This window comes from Grammomys surdaster, unplaced genomic scaffold (assembly GCF_004785775.1).
Source record: "Grammomys surdaster isolate TR1022 unplaced genomic scaffold, NIH_TR_1.0 226, whole genome shotgun sequence".
NCBI lineage: Eukaryota > Metazoa > Chordata > Mammalia > Rodentia > Muridae > Grammomys > Grammomys surdaster.
This window is the reverse complement of record NW_021604671.1, coordinates 2,073,482-2,092,950: the sequence shown is the minus strand read 5'-3', so window position 1 is coordinate 2,092,950 and position 19,469 is coordinate 2,073,482. Positions and strand designations below refer to the sequence as shown.

The 19,469-nt window shown below is 40.4% G+C and overlaps 1 protein-coding gene across 2 annotated transcripts in view; it reads left to right on the top strand.

Annotated features, from left to right (window-relative positions):
- Atp6v1h (ATPase H+ transporting V1 subunit H) overlaps positions 1-3,922 on the top strand; it is a 73,400-nt gene extending 69,478 nt beyond the window's left edge. For both annotated transcript variants that reach the window (XM_028773396.1, XM_028773397.1), the window contains one exon: positions 3,579-3,922. In XM_028773396.1, coding sequence (XP_028629229.1) covers positions 3,579-3,639 — 61 coding nt within the window. In that variant the 3' untranslated portion in view covers positions 3,640-3,922. The remainder of the gene's footprint in view (positions 1-3,578) is intronic.
- Positions 3,923-19,469: the final 15,547 nt, after the last annotated feature.

The window sequence follows — 19,469 nt, the reverse complement described above, 5'->3', positions numbered from 1 at the left end:
TGTGTGTGTGTGTGTGTGTGTGTGTGTGTGTGTGTGTGTGTGTGTGTTTGTGTGTGTTATTCTGAAATGTCTCTACTTTTCCTAACTTGTGCAAGAAGAACATCAACAAAGCCGAGGGCCCTACAGAATAGCTTTGAGTCAACTCAGGAGGTGGACAAACTTTGGGTGTCACTAAAAATACAGATTGTGTCACTGGGTTTCTTTTTGTGTTATTCTTCTTTTGAGTTAGGTTTTTCAATACAAATCAGTAATTTGAGAGTTTAATATTTTGTATCTCTTAAGGAATTAATTTGACAAATGTTTACATTTAATAGTTGGAGGCATTTTGTGACTATAAACCATATTTCCTAGATGTGTTTCTAAGGTATTTTAAAAAATAAGTTTAATTTCCCTTCTTTTTGAAATTATAAATGCCATAGCAGAATTTATATATTAGTAATTAAACGAAAACAACTTTCTTTTTGTCTTCCTGTTAAATGTCTTCAGGCATAGTAGTTTTGTTTTGTTTGTTTGTTTGTTTTTCTTTGAGGGGCAGGGTACTGTTTGTTTAAATGTTTATTTCTGACATGATAAAAAAAAGTATATGCAGCAGAATGCTGACCTTATTCTTTGCCAGTAGAAAGTAATTTTGGTTGAGGATTTTTGTTGTTAAATGATCATGCATTGAAGGTTTGTTTCCCCTTGTGTATGTTATATATTGTTTATGCCTGGTTTATACTTCGTGACTGATTCTGTAGATAGAAACTGGTTTGTGTCTCCTCAGCTAGCTGGTGAGTATACACCTTTTTTCCTCCTTCCCCAGTATTTGACCATCTGTTTTTACTTTGGTGACTTGATGCTTAGTGTTAGTGTTTCTCCAATAGATTTTTATAGAAAGATTAGAATTCAGTTGTGACTTTTACATTTTGATGCACCTTTTGTAAGTTTTCATAGATGCTTGTGCCAGCGAATGAAAATTACTCATGTAATGGCAGTTTATTTCTATGTCAGATTACTGTAGAATAGAGTGTCATATGGAACATAAGCCTTCTGCACAGTCACCAGTGGAAGGGTAGTCTGGATGCATATCTTGGTGTAGTGTCTATATGCAACATGATTATAACTGCTGGTACAGACTGCCTTTCTGTTTTCCTAAGATAGCACAGTGGTGTTTTGCTTTGATTTGTTTGCTTGGTTTTTTCTTTGTCTGTTTGTTTGTTTTGGTTTTTTGAGACAGGATTCATTCTAGGACAGTTTGGAATTTACTATGTAGCCCAGACACATTGGCCATGAACTTACTGCTGTTCTGGCTCTATTCCCAAGTGTTGGGATTGCAGGTACAAGCTCTTATGCCTGTTAGGTTTCTTGGGGCATATGTTTGGGCTCTCTCTCTCTCTCTCTCTCTCTCTCTCTCTCTCTCTCTCTCTTAAAAAACCCGCTAAAATAAGCTCTGGTATTTTTCATGCTTATTATTTTCATACTGTGAAGTTTTCAGGAAATTGTTTATATTTATACCAAGTAAAAATTTTGTTTTTGTTCATAAATGTAAAAACTTGAAGTATAATTTCAAATTTTTATTTAAAGTGTTGATTGTATATTTATAAAGTCATAGGATAGGCCAGGCATGAATCTTGATTTAGAGTCTTTTGTAATAAAGTTAACTTGTAAGTTTCTTTAGATTTGAGTTTATATAATGTGGAATCTGGAGTTATACACCATGTCCTTAGCCCCTAACGATGACTAGTATTAGAGCTCCTGGGCCCTGAGTCTGAAATCCTTGACCTTTAATCCCCAGCAGCTCTCTAGAACTCTGCCAACTTCTAGGATCTTTCATTTCTTGTCCTTCATTTTTTTTCAGTATTTTAATTGATTTTGAAATTATTTCTTTGTATGTCTTAGAAAAGCTGTTACTTCCCCCCTTTCATGTGACATTTGCATACAGTGGAGTAATGCCTTACAAGATCCACAAGTGTCGGTGGGGAGTAAGGAGGAGTATGTCCTTGCCTGAGGGCAAGATATGGTTGATACACTTGGGAGCCCTCACTTCAGGAGGTTTGGTACAGACAGTCCTTATAACTGATACCAAGCACCTCAGAATTCCCTTCTCTACATTTGCATTCTTGATACACACTTTGTTCCTTTCCGTAGTGGTAGGTTACATACATGTGGCAAAAATATATAAAGAATGAATATTGATTCTAGAGAACTTTAGTATGTACTGCTACTCATACTTCCAGCTTCACATAATAAAATGTCATCATTTACTCCTACAGAATGATTTTTAAATGTAATCCTCTAATTCAGAAGCAATAGTGTGTGCATATGGACAGCTCAGGATTTCAGGAAAGAAACAATGAATTTTATAGGTAGAGGTTCTCCTGTAGAATTTTCTGTTTGTGTTTCTAGTTCATACACAGCTTTCTCTTTGCTCCTTTCCTGTGACCATCTGTTGTCAGGAAAGCCATTCCATTCCTAAATCTATTTTTTTCATACATATAAGTTGGCTGAGAATCACCCAGTTCATAACTTGTGAGTCTGACAGAGATCAACTGTCTGACCATGGTGATGCATACCTTTAATCTCAGCACTTGGGAAGCAGAGACAGATTTCTGAGAGTTTGAGGCATAGTGAATTCCGTGCTGGCCAATGCTACATAGTGAAACCTTGTCTCAAAAAATAGGAAGACCAGAAGTCCGATAACCAGTGATGCTTCCTCTCCTATCTGATTAGTTTTTCTTGTTTAGGACTTGTGGAAGGATTAGGAAATATACAGATCTAAAGGCCTTGGGGGGATCTCATAAAGGTTTCTAAGCCTCCTGAGACATACCCAATACCCTTCCTGCACAAGGGAATGTTAATAGGCCTAATTTCATGAGGGTCTCCTGTAGGTGTTCATAGCTACTCTAATTCAAGAATGCAAGGGTCATGCCTGGAGAGAATGACAATTTAGGAGTCTTTAAAAATAGTTTCTTTTCTTTATTTGTTGATTGTAAAAAAAAAGTTTGGACATTTCATGGGATGGGGTGGGGACAGGAAGAGTAAACAACATAGCCATACCCTCTGTCTCAGTGGTTCCTATGTGTGATTTTAAGTTAAAGATATGTATATTGTAGGTACATGTTTAATTTCTTTTCTCACCTATAACCTACAACTTGTACTTGACTATGTAATTCACGCTGGTTTTGAACTCACAATCTTCTTGCCTCTGCCTACTGAGTGTTGTGATTGTAACATTGTACCTCTATAACCAGCTGTCAGTTTATTTCCTGAGGGATCTAGACAATTTGGAGACCTTCACTTTAAGTCATTTAACCCATATGTAAAATGAGAAAACTCCTTAGCCTCTGTGATAGCATTGAATGCAATACTATGGGCTTTGTAGGCCACAAGAGTAGCTCCTGGTAGAGTGAGTTCTGACTTTTATGTGGGCCATGACTGGTTTGTGTGTGGAAATAGGTAGCATTCCTGTAGCACGGGAGCTTTTAAAGTTGGAAATGTGTAGTTTCCAGGGGTTATTTTATTAAAAAGTTTCGAGTCTTGACAGTGATTCTTTGTATTGAAGTCCTAATTTGCTATGTTATTGTGTTCTTGTTTTCTAGGGAATATCTTGGTAAACAGCTACAGTCGGAGCAGCCTCAGACTGCTGCTGCTCGGAGTTGAGCTGTCCTCTTCAGCTTTTCTGCACCTCCAATGGACCACTGGAGTGAGAACCTTAGCTTTAGGGTCAAAAGCAAATAGTTTTTAATTTAATGATTACTTCTTTTCCGTTGTATAGCTTTTCCCATTGGTAATTCCTGGAGGAATAGAAGTGTTTGCTTGTTAAGTTGTATAAAAGTAAGTGCTGTCTGTATCTAGAGAAATGTTACTGTTACTTATATTCTTTATGATTTTTATATTTATTGTTCTCTGGAAATGAATATAATTAAAGGATTCTCACTCCAAACATGTTCTTCTATTTTTCTTAGTCCTAATGTGGACTTTGAATAGACATCATTTATTATACTATCTCACATAAGAATTGGGAGAATTGTTCCCAAGTGATGATGGGAAGTAAATATTTTGAAATGATCACTCCCCCCCCCTCTCTCTCTCTCTCTCTCTCTCACACACACACACACACACACACACACACACAGATGCACACACATACATTCTACAACTTCATGACATTACATCACATAATAACAGGTACATCCTGAGAAATACATCTTTGGGCAGTTTAGTCACTTTGCAAGAATACAGAATATAGGTACATAAACCTGCTCTTGATTTGGCCTCTTGATGTAGTGAAAACTGTGAAAGGTAGATGAGGCTGCTGCTAGCAAACGGGAGACTATTTCATAGTAAACTTTTTTTGATAAGTTGGAGTACACTTTAATATAGTAACAAAAAAATAGATACATGGTTGTTAATTACCACTACTAAGTGTAGTGTACTGTACATAGTCCTGTGTTGTATTCTTTCTGTTTTTTTTCTTTTTTACTGAATATTTACATTTCAGATGTTATCCCCTTTCCCCATTCAACCCCCTCAGAAACCTCCTATCCTATCCCCCCTCCTCCTGCTTCTATGAGGATGTGCCCCCACCCACCGACTCCCACCACCCCACCCTTGAATTCCCTTACACTGAGGCATCCAACATTCAAGGGACGAAAGACCTTCTCTCCCACCTATGCCAGACAAGGCCATTCTCCCCTACATATACAGCTGGTGCCATGGGTCCCTCCCTATGTGCTCCCAGGCTGGTGATTTAGACCCTGGGAGCTCTGGTTAGTTGGTATTGTTGCTCTCCCCATGGGGCCACAAACCCCTTGAGCTCCTTCAATCTTCTCTCTAACTCCTCCATTGGGAACCCCATGATCAGCACAATGGTTGACTGTGAGCATCCTCCTCTGTATATGTCAGGCTCTGGCAGACCTCTGAGGAGACAACTGTATCAAGCTCCTGTCAGCATGCACTTCCTGGCATCCACATCAGCATCTGCATTTGGTGACTGCACATGGGATGGATACCCAGGTGGAATAGTCTCCAGATGGCTCCTCCTTCAGTTTCTGACCCACACTTTGTCTCCATATTTGCTCCCATGAGTATTTTATTACTCTTTCTAAGAAGGACCGAAGCACCCACACTGTGGTCCTCCTTCTTCATGAGCTTCATGTGGTCTGTGAGTTGTATCTTGGGTATTGTGAGCTTTTGGGCTAATATCCACTTACCACCCAGTGCATATCATGTGTGTTCTTTTGTGATTGGGTTACTACACTCAGGATGATATTTTCTAGTTTCATCCATTTGCCTAAGAATTTCATGAATTCATTGTTTTTAATAGCTGAGTAGTACTCCATTGTGTAAATGTAACACATTTTCTGTATCATTCCTCTGTTAAAGGACATCTGGGTGTTTTCCAGCTTCTGGCTATTACAAATAAGGTTGCTATGAACATAGTGGAGGATATATCCTTGTTATATGTTGGAGCACCTTCTGGGTATATGTCCAGGAGTGGTATAGCTGGGTACTCAGGTAATGCTATGTCCAATTTTCTGAGAAACCACCAGACTGATTTCCAGAGTGGTTGTATCAGCTTGCAATCACACCAACAATGGAGGAGTGTTCCTCTTTCTCCACATCCTTGCCAGCATCTGCTATCACATTGAGTTTTTGATCTTAGCCATTCTGACTGGTGTGAGGTGGAATCTCAGGGTTGTTTTGATTTGCATTTCCCTGATGATAAGGGATATTGAACATTTCTTTAGGTACTTCTCAGCCATTTGAGTTTCCTCAGCTGAGAATTTTTTGTTTAGCTCTATACCCCATTTTTAATAGGGTTATTTGGTTGTCTGGAGTCTAATTTCTTCAGTTCTTTGTATATATTGGATATTAGCCTCTATCAGATGTAGGATTGGTAAAGATCTTTCCCCAATCTGTTGGTTGCCATTTTGTCCTATTGACAGTGTCCTTTGCTTTACAGAAGCTTTGCAATTTTATGAGGTCTCATTTGTCAATTCTTGATCTTAGAGCATATGCCATTGGTGTTCTGTTCAGGAACTTTTCTCCTATGCCCAGGTATTCAAGGTTCTTCCCCACCTTCTCTCCTATTAGTTTCAGTGTATCTGGTTTTATGTGGAGGTCCTTTATCCACTTGGACTTGAGCTTTGTAAAAGGAGATAAAAATGGATAGATTTGCATTCTTCTACATGTTGACCTCTAGTTGAACCAGCACTATTTGTTGAAAATGTTGTTCTTTTTCCAATGGATAGTTTTAGATCTTTTGTCAAAGATGAAGTGACCATATATGTGTGTGGGTTCATTTCTGGGTCTTCAGTTCTATTCCATTGATCTACCTGCCTGTCTCCTTACCAATACCATGCAGTTTTTACCACTACTGCTCTGTAGTACAGCTTGAGGTCAGGGATGGTGATTCCCCCAGAAGTTCTTTTATTGTTGAGAATAGGTTTTGCTATCCTGAGTTTTTGTCATTCCAAATTAATTTGCAAATTACTCTTTCTATCTCTATGAAGAATTGAATTGGTATTTTGATGGGGATTGCATTGAATCTGTAGATTGCTTTCAGCAAGATGACCATTTTTACTATATTAATCTTGTCAATCCATGAGCATTGGAGATCTTTCCATCATCTGAGATCTTCAAATTCTTCAGAGGCTTGAAGTTTTTGTCACACAGATTTTTCACTTACTTGATTAGATTCACATCAAGGTATTTTATATTATTTGCGACTATTGTGAAGGGTGTCATTTCTCTAATTTCTTTCTCAGCTTGTTTATCCTTTGAGTAGAGGAAGGCTACTGATTTGTTTGAGTTAATTTTGTATTCAGCCACTTTGCTGAAGTTGTTTATCAGGTTTAGGAGTTCTCTGGTGGATGTTTTGGGGTCACTTAAGTATACTTAAGTTCTCTATGGCTTCTACATCTCTCTCTTCTCTCTAGCTCCCCCTCTTCATTCTCCTCTTCCTCTCCTTACCCCTCCCACACTAGCTCCTCCAAATTACGGAGTTCATTGTAAAATGTAGCAGGAGAAATACACTTTTGTCAGAATAAAAAAAAAACTTTCTCTCAAAATATAATTAGAGCACAACTATACCAATTTGTAACAGTAAGGTACAAGATAGACCTAATACCCAGTCCAATATATTGTGAGTAAAAGGATTCTTGTCATCTATCTTTAACTTAAAAGACTATAGTTCTTTACCTGGCTTATGTCTTGACTTTAGAATGAATATCAGCTGAAAACCATCTTCTCAAATCTGTTCTCTCAAAGTAAATAGCGTGGGTTGGCTATGAGACTATAAATCTTCAACACCATCAGAAATCCAGAATGACCAGATTAACTGAAGATATGGGAAGCACAAAGCATAGCTTCCAAAACTTAGCCAATTTATATAGATCGCTGAATACCTGGACAGTCCCTTACTTCAAAACGTTGGAGCATCTGGTCTTCAGTCTTCTGGCCCAGGATCATCTGACAGACCTATAATACAGAATATTTAAGGGCTGATCACTCTGTCTTGGCAGATAAAATCAGTTGACTATTCTGCAAATGTGTCCTTTTTCTGGACAGTGTTCTGTAGATGAAAAGAGGTAATTCTTGCCTAGTGGCTGTCTTGCCATTACTGGAATAACTTCAGAGATGCTCAATTTCTTCTTAGAATCCAAGACAGGGAATAAATGTTTGCACTGTCAACTCTATGGACTTCTGACAGTTTTGAAAACCAACTCTCTATGTAAAACAATCTGGACTGTTGTTCGTTAACTCCTCTCAGCTATTTCTAATTAAATCTAGAAAACACCCTAACAAATAAACTCAGAGCTGTGAATTTGCTATTAGGTGCTTAACTCACAGGCTAACCATCTCAGATCAGTTAAAAGCAAAAGTTAACCTGTACCCACCAAATTTGAATTAATAGAAGAAAATATACCAATGAAACCTTTGAATTTGAAATCAAAATAAATTTTGTACTATCTAGGAAATTATAACTTCAGCTTAGTAACAATTATACAGATTTCTACAAATAGGTTATGACTATGTAATCAATTCTAGCTGTTCCTCCCTGTACCGATAAAACCATTGATTTTTCTTAGAAAGACAGCCTAATAACCACCTCATTCCCCAAGCCCAGGGAATTGCGGTGCTGACTCTTCATTAACTTCTTCAAGCTGAATAAAGGTGTTGAGATATTAGAAGAGGGGCGGGGGAGGGTGAGAGTAAATTGATAAGCCTCGGATGTCTGTGTCTTCACTGCATCCAGCTGGAATTCCAGATCATCAGAGGTTCGAGCAGGTCTGCTCAGCCTGCTTGATGAGTAGATACACCAAGGCTGTGTATTCTTCAATATACAATTCTCAAAACAAATTTTAGTATCAAGATAATTTTTTGTTTGAATTTTTTGGAATTTAGACTTCTAGAGGCCTACCTCTGTCATGTCTAATCCATATAATTCTGGGAGATAGAAATACCTTCATCATCTCTCCTGAAAATAAACAGGCAAAACCTTTTTCTCAAAACAGTGTATCCTTTAGCCAGAAACCAGAAAAATCTTTCTCTTGACCTTTTTCCCAGAGGAAAAATAAAACCACAAAACTGAAAATTCCACCCATTTTGAAAATAAAATCAATCTAAAATAAGAGAAGTAACTAAAGTACTGTATGTGCCTATTCTTAGGCCTTTTCCTATTTTGCCAAGCAGGAAATAATCCCAGAATTCCCATGGGATCGACGTTAGACAGAACCCGAGTCTCCTGTGAGGCAATATAACTTTATCTCATCTGAATACACCTGATTTACACCATCTTTCTGTTCAGCTCTCTGCCCAGAACAGCTTTTTATTTACACCATCTTTCTGTTTGGCTCTCTATCTAGAGAGCCTCTATTTATACACTGTACTCTCTACTCTAGAGACAGTGACAATTTCCCTATCTTAGTTCTGAGCCGCAGGTGAGATTCTTCATGTGATTTGGACAAATTTGTTTATAAATGTTTTCTAAAAGCAAATAATCTCTATATTTTAACTTTACACTTAAATCAGTAACTGCTCCACAACGGAAGCTTATTTATTTGGCTCTCTTGGCTCAGAGCAGCTAATAATGTATGCCTGTCTGTCTATAGCTCTCTACCTAGAGTCACAGACAAATTTTCCCTACCTATCTTTGTTCTGAACTGCAGTCGAGATTCCCCATGTGAATCCATGTGAATCGGACAAAACTCTTTCTAAATCTATCTTAAAAACAAATAATCTCAATTTTAATTCACAGTTCAAATCTCTCTGCCCTAAAAGTAAGCTACTTCTTCTTTTCCTAACAAAAGCAACCTACATTTCCCCACAGCAGGGGATCTCACCTTGCAAGCAGTTTTTTTGTTCAAGGTTCCCATGCTAGGAGTCACGCATGACTTGTCTCAGTGCTACTTATTCACTCACATTAAAAAAAAAAAAAAATTACAACTTTAACTCTCAGGTGAAATAGACTTAAATTTCTAGTGAATTTGTGCCCGACATTGGTGTGTCACTTGTTGAGGGTAATATTTAAATTGGCAACACCAAATCTTGCTTGTTCTTAATGGGGCCACTATATTCTCCACTAGACAAGGCCTGAAGCCAAGAGTGGCAGCATGCTCTTGAAGCTGCTCGCCTCAGTCCGCCAAAAAGCACTGGCCCTGGCACCCATGAGACACCAGCTTGGGAGTTGGCTCTGCCAATCCACAACCCTGTCTCCACAAAGCTTGGCTGAACCCCAGACAATACTCACCATTCACGCAGTACCCGGTGGAAATTAGACTCTAAAACTTAATTATTAACCAATGGCTTTATATATTTAAAAATGTTTGCAGGGCAGTGGTGATGCATGCCTTTAATCTCAGCACTTCGGAGGCAGTGTTGGACTTAAAGATCCAAAACCAGGGGACACACTCCCCTAGAGACACTCATGGATGGGACTCGCTGCAATAACATGAGGTTGATTGACAAATTGATAAAAACCAGTGCACTGGGGTTGTGTTGCATACAAGCAAAAAGAATCCCAAGCCAAAATTGGGGGCAGTTTTTAATATCATCTTCACAGGGCTCATAAGGGCAGTTTTACCTCTTAATAACCACAAAGGCTGACTTCAACAGCAGTTCCTACGCCTGGTTTCCGTTCTCAGTCCTGGTTGTTAAGTAACTCAAATTTGCACCTTATCTTAAGTGGCTTCTGTTTACCCAGGTTTACTGTGTTAAGGGCGCATCTCCCTGATAAACTCCTATCTTTGGCCCTTTTTCCTGGAATGTTTGTTTGAACCTTTGTGTTGGGAGCCGCATTCGCCAGTTGACAATGGCGCGGCTCCGTGAGGGAGCCGTGAATTAAAGTGTGCCTGCACAGGGCCCGCCGGCTTCCCACTCTCTGGTTTTAGTCAGAGCCAAGCCGAGTGTGCGCATGCTCAAGGCGCGAAAATTAATATGCTAATTAAGCATCACTCAAAGAGCCAATGAAAACTAGTATGTTAATTAGGCATCACTTAAGGAGCCAATGAGCATGCGGTACATTCTCCCAGGACTCTATATAAGCCGTGGGTTCTGGGGCTCGGGGTCCTTCGCCACTACCATCCAAGAGAGCTGTAACACTACCATCTAAGAGAGCTGTAACACCATCTAAAAGAGCTGTAACAAGTAAACTGCTGTCAGAAGAATCCTGAGTGTGGCGTGTTCTCCTTATCGGCGAGGCGGCGCGTCACAGCTGGTGCCGAAACCCGGGACGAAGCCAAACGTCTCAGCGTTTTATCCAGCTTCGAGGGACCCTGTTGGCTCAACAGAGGATTCAGAACTGACGGCATGGGAGGTCTAGACGCTTTTCTGCAAGGTATGGTGGATCCTGTCTATCTTGCTATTGCTATCCCCGTTTGGGCTGTGATAGTTTTAGTGCTCTGCTTTAGTCTTAATTGGCATATACAGGGGAAGGAGTGCACTTGCCCTCCGTGTATACAGGAACTGTAGATAAGAAGCTATGGGTAACCATCAAATGAAGCCGCTTCTCTCAGCAATGCAGGCGTTGCTGCACGAGCGTGGCTTAAAGGTTCCCGAGAAGGCGTTGTGCAATTTTTTACAAGATGTTGATCAGGTAGCTCCCTGGTTTGTATCCACGGGGTCCCTGTCTAAGGGCTCCTGGGGCAAACTTGGAGGTGAGCTGATCAACAAAATAGAAGGAGGGAAGTTAAGACCAGGCACATGGCCTTTGTATAAAATGATTAGAGCCTGTATAGAGGATGCTAAATGCCGAGACAAAGTAAGAGAGGGACAAAGAGCTTTAGCAGAGCATCAAGATAGCCTATCAGAAGCAGAAAAGGAAAAGAGCGCTAAGAATAGAACAAAGAGAAAGGAAAAGAAAAAAGAAGAAATTAAAAAAGAAGTAGCTACAAAAGTGGAACAGAAAGGGCCTAAGAAAAAATTGTACCCAGTGTTAACTGAGTTTCGAAATCTAAGAATTAGTGACTCCACCTCTGAGGAGACGTCTTCGGGGGATGGAGAAGATACAGAGGATACCGATACCTTATCCTCTGGTAGTGTGTTAGATCCTGAGGAACAGGCAGAGTTAGAAGAATACGTGCCGGAGCCGCCTTATGCACCGGGGTATGCCCCATCTGCCCCACTATTGGGAGAAGTAGTTAGAGTTAAAAGGAAAGAACTAAAAGAGAGACAGAAAGGACTACCGTCCAATTCTCTTATTACAGCTAAGGAAAGAAAGAAGATAAGAGTAGCCTTTCCCGTATGGGAAGATGCTAACCAAACTAGACAATACTCACAATTAGACTTAAAACAATTAAAAGCATTGGCTGAGTCAGTACAGACTTATGGGATTAATGCCTCTTTTACTCAGGCACTAATAGAAAGACTTGTGGTCACTGCCATGACACCAGATGACTGGTATAATACTGTTAAGGCTTGCCTGACTATGGGACAGTATCTAGATTGGAAATCTATTTTCCAAGAGCTTTGTGCTTCGCAGGCAAGGCAAAATTTAGCTCAAGGGCATCCACAATGGAACTTTGACATGCTTACAGGGCAGGGACAATGGGCTATCAATCAAAGGGCCTACCCTGTAGAGGTATATGAACAAATCAATAAGGCAGCAGTAAAAGCGTGGAAAAGCCTACCCAACAAAGGACAGGTTTGGATACAAGGGAACACTGAGCCGTTCTGAGACTATGTAGCTAGGATGATGGAGGCGGCAGGAAGGATTTTTGGAGATCCTGAGACGGCCATGCCTCTCATAGAACAACTCATTTTTGAACAGTGTGCTAAAGAATGCAGAAATGCTATTACACCTTGGAAAGGGAAAGGATTAAATGCATGGATGAAGGCTTGCAGAGAGATAGGGGGACCTCTATCTAATGCCGGTTTGGCAGCTGCTGTTTGAGCGGCTCAAAGGGCCTCTAATGTCAACTGTTTTAAGTGTGGAAAATTGGGACACATACAAAGACACTGTAGGGCGCCTAATGCCACTAACAGCAATCGTCCAAAGGTGCCTGGAATGTGCCCTAGGTGTAATAAAGGGAAACATTGGGCAAATGAGTGTAGGTCTGTTAAAGACAACAGAGGACGTGTAATTTCTCCTCTGCCAAAAACGGGCAATGGGGCCCACATCCCCAGGGCCCGAAAATGTATGGGGTAATAGAGAACCTACAGAACAATCCTCAACAACATCAAAAGATAAGGCAATCAGGAGAGCCACGCCAGGCTCGGTGGGACTGGACCTCTGTGCCACCGCCAGAGCAGTACTAACACCTACCATGGGGTGTCAGCCTATTCCTTCTGATTTTTCAGGACCTTTACCTGAGAATACAGTAGGATTAGTGCTAGGGAGCTCATCTACGACTCTAAGAGGACTGATTGTTCACCCTGGAGTCATAGATCAGGATTATGAAGGACAAATAAAAATTATGTGCTCATCACCAAGGGGGATTAGTTCTATGGCTCCTGGTGATAGAATTGCACAGCTATTAGTCCTCCCTAGTTTACATTCATTCTTTCCTAGTAAAGGTTTGACTAGGAGCATGAGGAGATTTGGTTCCTCTGGAGGACAAAATGTATTCATTTCATTAGATTTAGAAAAACGCCCCACATTAGACTTAAAAATTCAAGGAAAGCCTTTTACAGGACTTCTAGATACAGGAGCAGATACTACCATTATCTCTACCAATTGGTGGCCAAAAAATTGACCTGTCAATAGCTCTTCACAAACTCTACAAGGTCTCGGATATGAGTCTACCCCTGATGTTAGTGCAAGAACTTTACATTGGGAAGATTTTGAAGGCAGGTGAGGGACAGTTGTTCCTTATGTCTTGCCACTTCCTGTTAATTTATGGGGAAGAGATATCCTTAAACAGTTAGAATTTAGGCTCACTAATGATTATTCTACGCAGAGTCAAAAAATAATGAAAGAAATGGGGTGTGTCCCTGGAAAAGGATTGGGGAAGGCCTTACAAGGCAGGATCAGCCCTGTTTCTCTTACAGAAAAACAAGACAGGAAGGGACTGGGTTTTTCCTAGGGGCCGTTGAGGATACATTGCCTATACCTTGGTTGTCAGAGGAACCTGTATGGGTTCCTCAATGGCCGTTAACCTCTGAAAAACTAACAGCTGCAAAAGCTCTAGTTAAAGAGCAACTAAAACTAGGACATCTAGAGCATTCTCAGTCACCATGGAATACGCCTATATTCGTGACTAAGAAAAAGTCAGGTAAATGGAGGTTATTACATGATCTTAGAGCTATTAATAATCAGATGCAATTGTTAGGATCGATTCAAAAGGGTCTGCCACTACTGACAGCCTTGCCTAGACATTGGGAGATTATAATAGTAGATACTAAAGACTGTTTTTTCTCTATACCTTTACATCACAAGGATAAAATTAGGTTTGCTTTCACTCTCCCAAGTATTAATCATGAGGAACTAGACCGTCGATATCAATGGAAGGTCCTGCCACAAGGCATGGCCAATAGTCCTACTATGTGTCACATATATGTCTCCTCTGCCATAGAACCAGTTAGACAACAGTTTCCTAAGATTAAAATTTGTCATTACATGGATGATGTACTTTTATGTACTAATAACAAAGAAGTTTTACACCAAGCGTTTTCCATGTTAATTTCTACCTTAAAACAGAAAGGACTATCTATAGCGCCTGAAAAGGTTCAGGAAGGAGAGATAGGAAATTTCTTGGGAGCGATAGTTACTCCTGAGTATATAAAGCCACAAAAGGTTACTATTAGAAGAGATAAATTAAAAACATTAAATGATTTTCAAAAACTACTCGGAGATATCAACTGGATTCGTCCCTATCTAAAGTTAACTACAACTGAACTTCAACCCTTATTTAAAATACTTGAGGGAGATTCTAACATTACCTCATTGAGAACTTTGACCCCTGAATTGTCTAAAATATTAGATAAAATAGAGATTGCTATACAACATGCTCAGCTAGATAGACTTAACCCCGAATTATCTTTCCAGTTATGTATTCTTCCCTCTCCAAAACAACCAACTGCGGTGCTGTGGCAACAGGGACCCTTGTTATGGATTCACCTACAAAGCTCTCCCGAAAGGACTTTAGGCTATTATCCTACCTTAGTTGCAGAATTGGCTTTAAAGGGACTTCAACTATCTGTGACACATTTCGGACAATATCCTGATACAATTATATGTCCTTATACTAGGTATCAAATTCAAATTTTATGTGCATCTCAAGATACTTGGGCAATTTTAAAATGCTCATTTCCCGGAAATATTGATAACCATTATCCTAAATATCCCTTGTTACAATTTACTCTTTCTAATCCATTTGTATTTCCCAAAATTACTAAGACACATCCTATTCAACAAGCATTGGATATTTATACTGATGGTTCTAAGACAGGTATCGGTTGTTATGTGGTTAATAAGATTCCTACTCAAATTCAGTTTAATTATACATCACCTCAATTAGTGGAATGTGCTATTGTAGCTGTAGTGTTACAGAGATTTTCAGAGCCTATAAACATAATCTCAGATTCACATTATGTTGTGGAAGCTGTTAAACAATTAGAAGTGGCTGATTTTATTCACCCTAAAAGCAGGGTTGCTGAGATATTTAAAGATATTCAAAATCATATTCGTAGTAGGTGTCATCCATTTTCTATTCAACATATGAGAGCACATTCATTGCTTCCAGGACCTATGTCTCAGGCTAATGCTACTGCTGATAAAGCCACTAAAAACCTATTTTGGGCAAGCTCGCCATTAGAAGGCGCAGTTGAATTCCATAAGCTCTATCATGTACCAGCCAATACCCTAAAATTAAAGTTTCGTTTAACTCGTGCGGAAGCGTGAGATATTGTTCTAAAATGTACCTCCTGTGCAGAATTTAGACCCTCTCCACCTATAGGAGTTAATCCCAGAGGTCTATAACCCCTTCATATTTGGCAAATGGATGTTACACATTACAATGCCTTTGGAAAACAAACATTTATTCATGTATCTGTGGATACATGCTCTGGCATCATTCATGCCACCCCCCTTGCGGGAGAAAAGGTGTCACATGTTATTACTCACTGTCTTGAAGCTTGGGCTGCTTGGGGCAAGCCCCTTCAGCTGAAAACTGATAATGGACCAGCTTATACATCTAAAACTTTTCAACAATTTTGTTTGAGGCTTGATGTCCGTCATGTAACTGGCTTACCATATAACCCTCAGGCACAAGGAGTTGTGGAACGTGCCAATGGCATGTTGAAAACTTATTTGCAGAAACAAAAGGGAGGAATAGGCCCCAACGTGGGACCTAAGACATCTATCTCCCTAGCGTTATTTACCTTAAATTTTCTAAATTTGGATTTTGAAGGATGATCTGCTGCAGATAGACATGCAGCTCCGAATCCTCAAAAAGAATATGTTAAATGGAAAGATGTCTTAACTAACCAATGGAAGGGCCTGGATCCAGTCTTGGTGAGATCCAGGGGAGCTATCTGTGTTTTTCCACAGGATCAAGAAAATCCAATCTGGATACCAAGTAGACTGACCAGAACTGTGAAAGAGGACTCACCAACCCCTGAAGAAAATGCTAAAGATCCTGCTGATGATCTGCCGGCTTGAGAGAGCTATAAGTATACCATTGTGGGCTGTGGTAATATCATGGCCAGTTCCCATCCCAGTACATTCCCACTCTACAGTACTGCCAATGTTTACATCATCGAGCTGTCAGCTGGAGGCACCATGTGCCATACCGTTAGACAAAGAGATTGTCAAGTATAATGCATCAAAATTTAGATTAAATGATACCTTGTGTTTCACCATAATAAACCGGGCAGAGACCCCATGCATCATACTTCGCAATGCTACATTGGGACACTGGGTTGATCCCCTTGGAGATTCCCAAATAGGCACTGGTGTCCTGCTCGAGGTACTCAATAACATAGTGACAGGACAATCTGAGGCCAGTGGAAAAACATCAAACCAAAAACAGTCCCCTGTGAATATCACTACACTATTGCTAAAAAGTAAGGTAACCATACTTGAGCGATCATATTGGCAAACCAATAATGCTACTAATGTCAGAGTATGGCCGTGGTGTCCTCCAGATAAGTCTTTTCCACCAGTGTTTACACACTGCCAATCTAAAAAGGATGCCTAAAGTAGAAGTATCTCGAGGGTTCACTTTATCGCCGCCTTTAAAAAGGATGTCTATGACAGGAAATAAAACAGGGAATGTAAACGAATGGCCATTTTATCAATGGGTGTTGACAAAGTTAGTGGGGGCTGCTACCAGTTTATCAGCCTTTGCAACTCTAGGTGAGTCACAACATGACATTTGGAATGTATCAGCAACCAGAACTAATACTACACCAGTGATATTGAATGATATTAAATATAATAACTTGTTGGCAAATTATTCAGCCAAAAGGGCAGCAGTTTGTGTTTCGGCTCCCTTCTTTTTTATTTTAGCAGAATTTAAAAATAAAAGCAGCATATTAGATTGTACAAATGTCACCTGCCAGTTGACAGAATGCTGGAGTGGGTCTGCATCCTTAGCACTGCTGGTGCGGGTTTCCAACCTTTGTCCCTATACTGGTGGATGCTGATCCTGATAAATTTCCAATAATCTCCTTGATTAGAGAAAAGAGAGATTTTGGCATCACAGCGGCCATTGTGACAGCCATTGCAGTGTCGGCTGTTGCAGCAGTGACTGCGGGTGTTGCCCTAGCCAATCAAGTTCAAACAGCAGAAACAATAAATAATATAGTAAATGCCTCAGCAGATGCTATGGTAAAACAGCATAAAATGAATAGCCATTTGATTTCCGGGATACTACTTGTTAATCAGCGAATAGATTTATTACAAAGTAAAATGGAAGAAATTGCTGATATTCTTCAAGTAAGCTGCATAAGTCATACTAAACCCATGTGTATCACACCCTTGAAATATAATAATGAGTCTTTTATAGAAAGTACTAAATTGTCTAATTTTTTACAAGGAGATTGGTCGAAACAGGCTGAGGAGCTACAAGATGAACTCCTGCTCAAAATTGCTGTTTTGAATGGGACCAGGATAGCCCCGATTGATGTTGGAGACTTCACTTCCTGGCTCACGTCCGCCTTCTCCTACTTTAAAGAGTGAGTGGGGGTGGTACTCTTTGGCTTATTGATCCTTGGTGGAATGCTCTTCATGCTCTGGTTGCTCTGCAAATTTAGAAACCAACAACATAAAGAAAAGATTCTAATCACTCAAGCGCTGCTTGCTCTAGAACAAGGGACATCCCCCCAAGCTTGGTTGAATATGCTTAAACGATGAGACACTATCATTCAATGGGGTATCCTGAGGGCTCGTGTTCCCATTGCACCAGGAACCCTGAGTGGTAGTCCTCCACACTTCCCAGGGCTCGGGTTCCCATTGCACGGGACATAAGTGTGGAGGGTCTCACAACTGTTTAACTGCCTTGAACGCCTTACTGGTAGAACGTGGGCTTGATCGGCGAAATAACAGTTGGGAATTTGTTATAGCAATATAATAAAGAAGGGGGAGATGTTGGGAGCCGCATTCGCCATTTGACAATGGCGTGGCTCCGTGAGGGAGCCGTGAATTAAAGTGCGCCTGCGCAAGGCGCGCCGGCTTCCCACTCTCTGGTTTTAGTCAGAGCCAAGCCGAGTGTGCGCATGCTCAAGGCGCGAAAATTAATATGCTAATTAAGCATCACTCAAAGAGCCAATGAAAACTAGTATGTTAATTAGGCATCACTTAAGGAGCCAATGAGCATGCGGTACGTTCTCCCAGGACTCTATATAAGCCGTGGGTTCTGGGGCTCGGGGTCCTTCGCCACTACCATCCAAGAGAGCTGTAACACTACCATCTAAGAGAGCTGTAACACCATCTAAAAGAGCTGTAACAAGTAAACTGCTGTCAGAAGAATCCTGAGTGTGGCGTGTTCTCCTTATCGGCGAGGCGGCATGTCACACCTTTGGGACGTGCTCTTCCCAGGATGTGCCTTGGGGGCAGCTAATATTTGACTCAAACTTAAAAATCTTTCAATTTTAAGTTCAAGCTGAGACCTGAAATTACATTCTTACAGCAGAGGCAGGCAGATTTCTGAGTTTGAGGCCAGCCTAGACCCACTCTGTCCATGGAAACAGGAGAGACAGGTTGCAGTCAGAGACTGAGTGAAGATAGCACTAGAGATAACCAGATGGTGAAAGGCAAGCACAAGAACATAAGCAACAGAAACCTAGGTTATCTGGCATTATCAGAACCCAGTTCTCCCACCATAGTAAGTCCTGGACACCCAGGACTACACAGAGAAACCCTGTCTTGAAAAACCAGAAAAATAAGAAAAAGCTCAATCAACAATTTGCTCACATAATTAGAGTTGTTTCCCAACATTTAACCTTAAGATATAAATCATTACCCAGGACCGTCCTGGACTCACATGTAGTTCTCCATGACTCCTAAATCTCTCTTCTATCTCTAGCTCTTCCTCTTCCTTCTCCTCTTCCTCTCCTTACTCCTCCCACATTAGCTCCTCCCAAATTAAAGAGTTTATTGTAAAATGTAGTGTGTGTGTGTGGGGGGTGGGGTGGGGGTGGGAGGGGATATACTGCTACACTGGATTTCCTGGATGTTTTGGATTAGGGGCTTTTTGCATTTTGCATTTTCTTTGACAGTTGTGTCAATGGTTTCCATGGTGTCTTCTGCACATGAGATTCTCTCTTCTATTGTAGAGTGAAAAATTATAGATACTGGGTATATAGAATTCTTTTTAGACATATAAAGTATTCTTTAAGCTTTCTTTATAAAGACATAGACAAACCGAGGCATGAAGCAAGTTAAGAATGTGGAAAGACCAGTCACCATTACTGGAACTGGCCTATCTGCAAAGAGTTAGGAAAGAATGTAAGTAAACTAGGTGGAACCAAGCTGAGAACCAAGTTGAGAACCAAGCTGGGAACCGCAGTGACAGGGCAAGGCCGAAGTAACAGGGCAGGACCACATT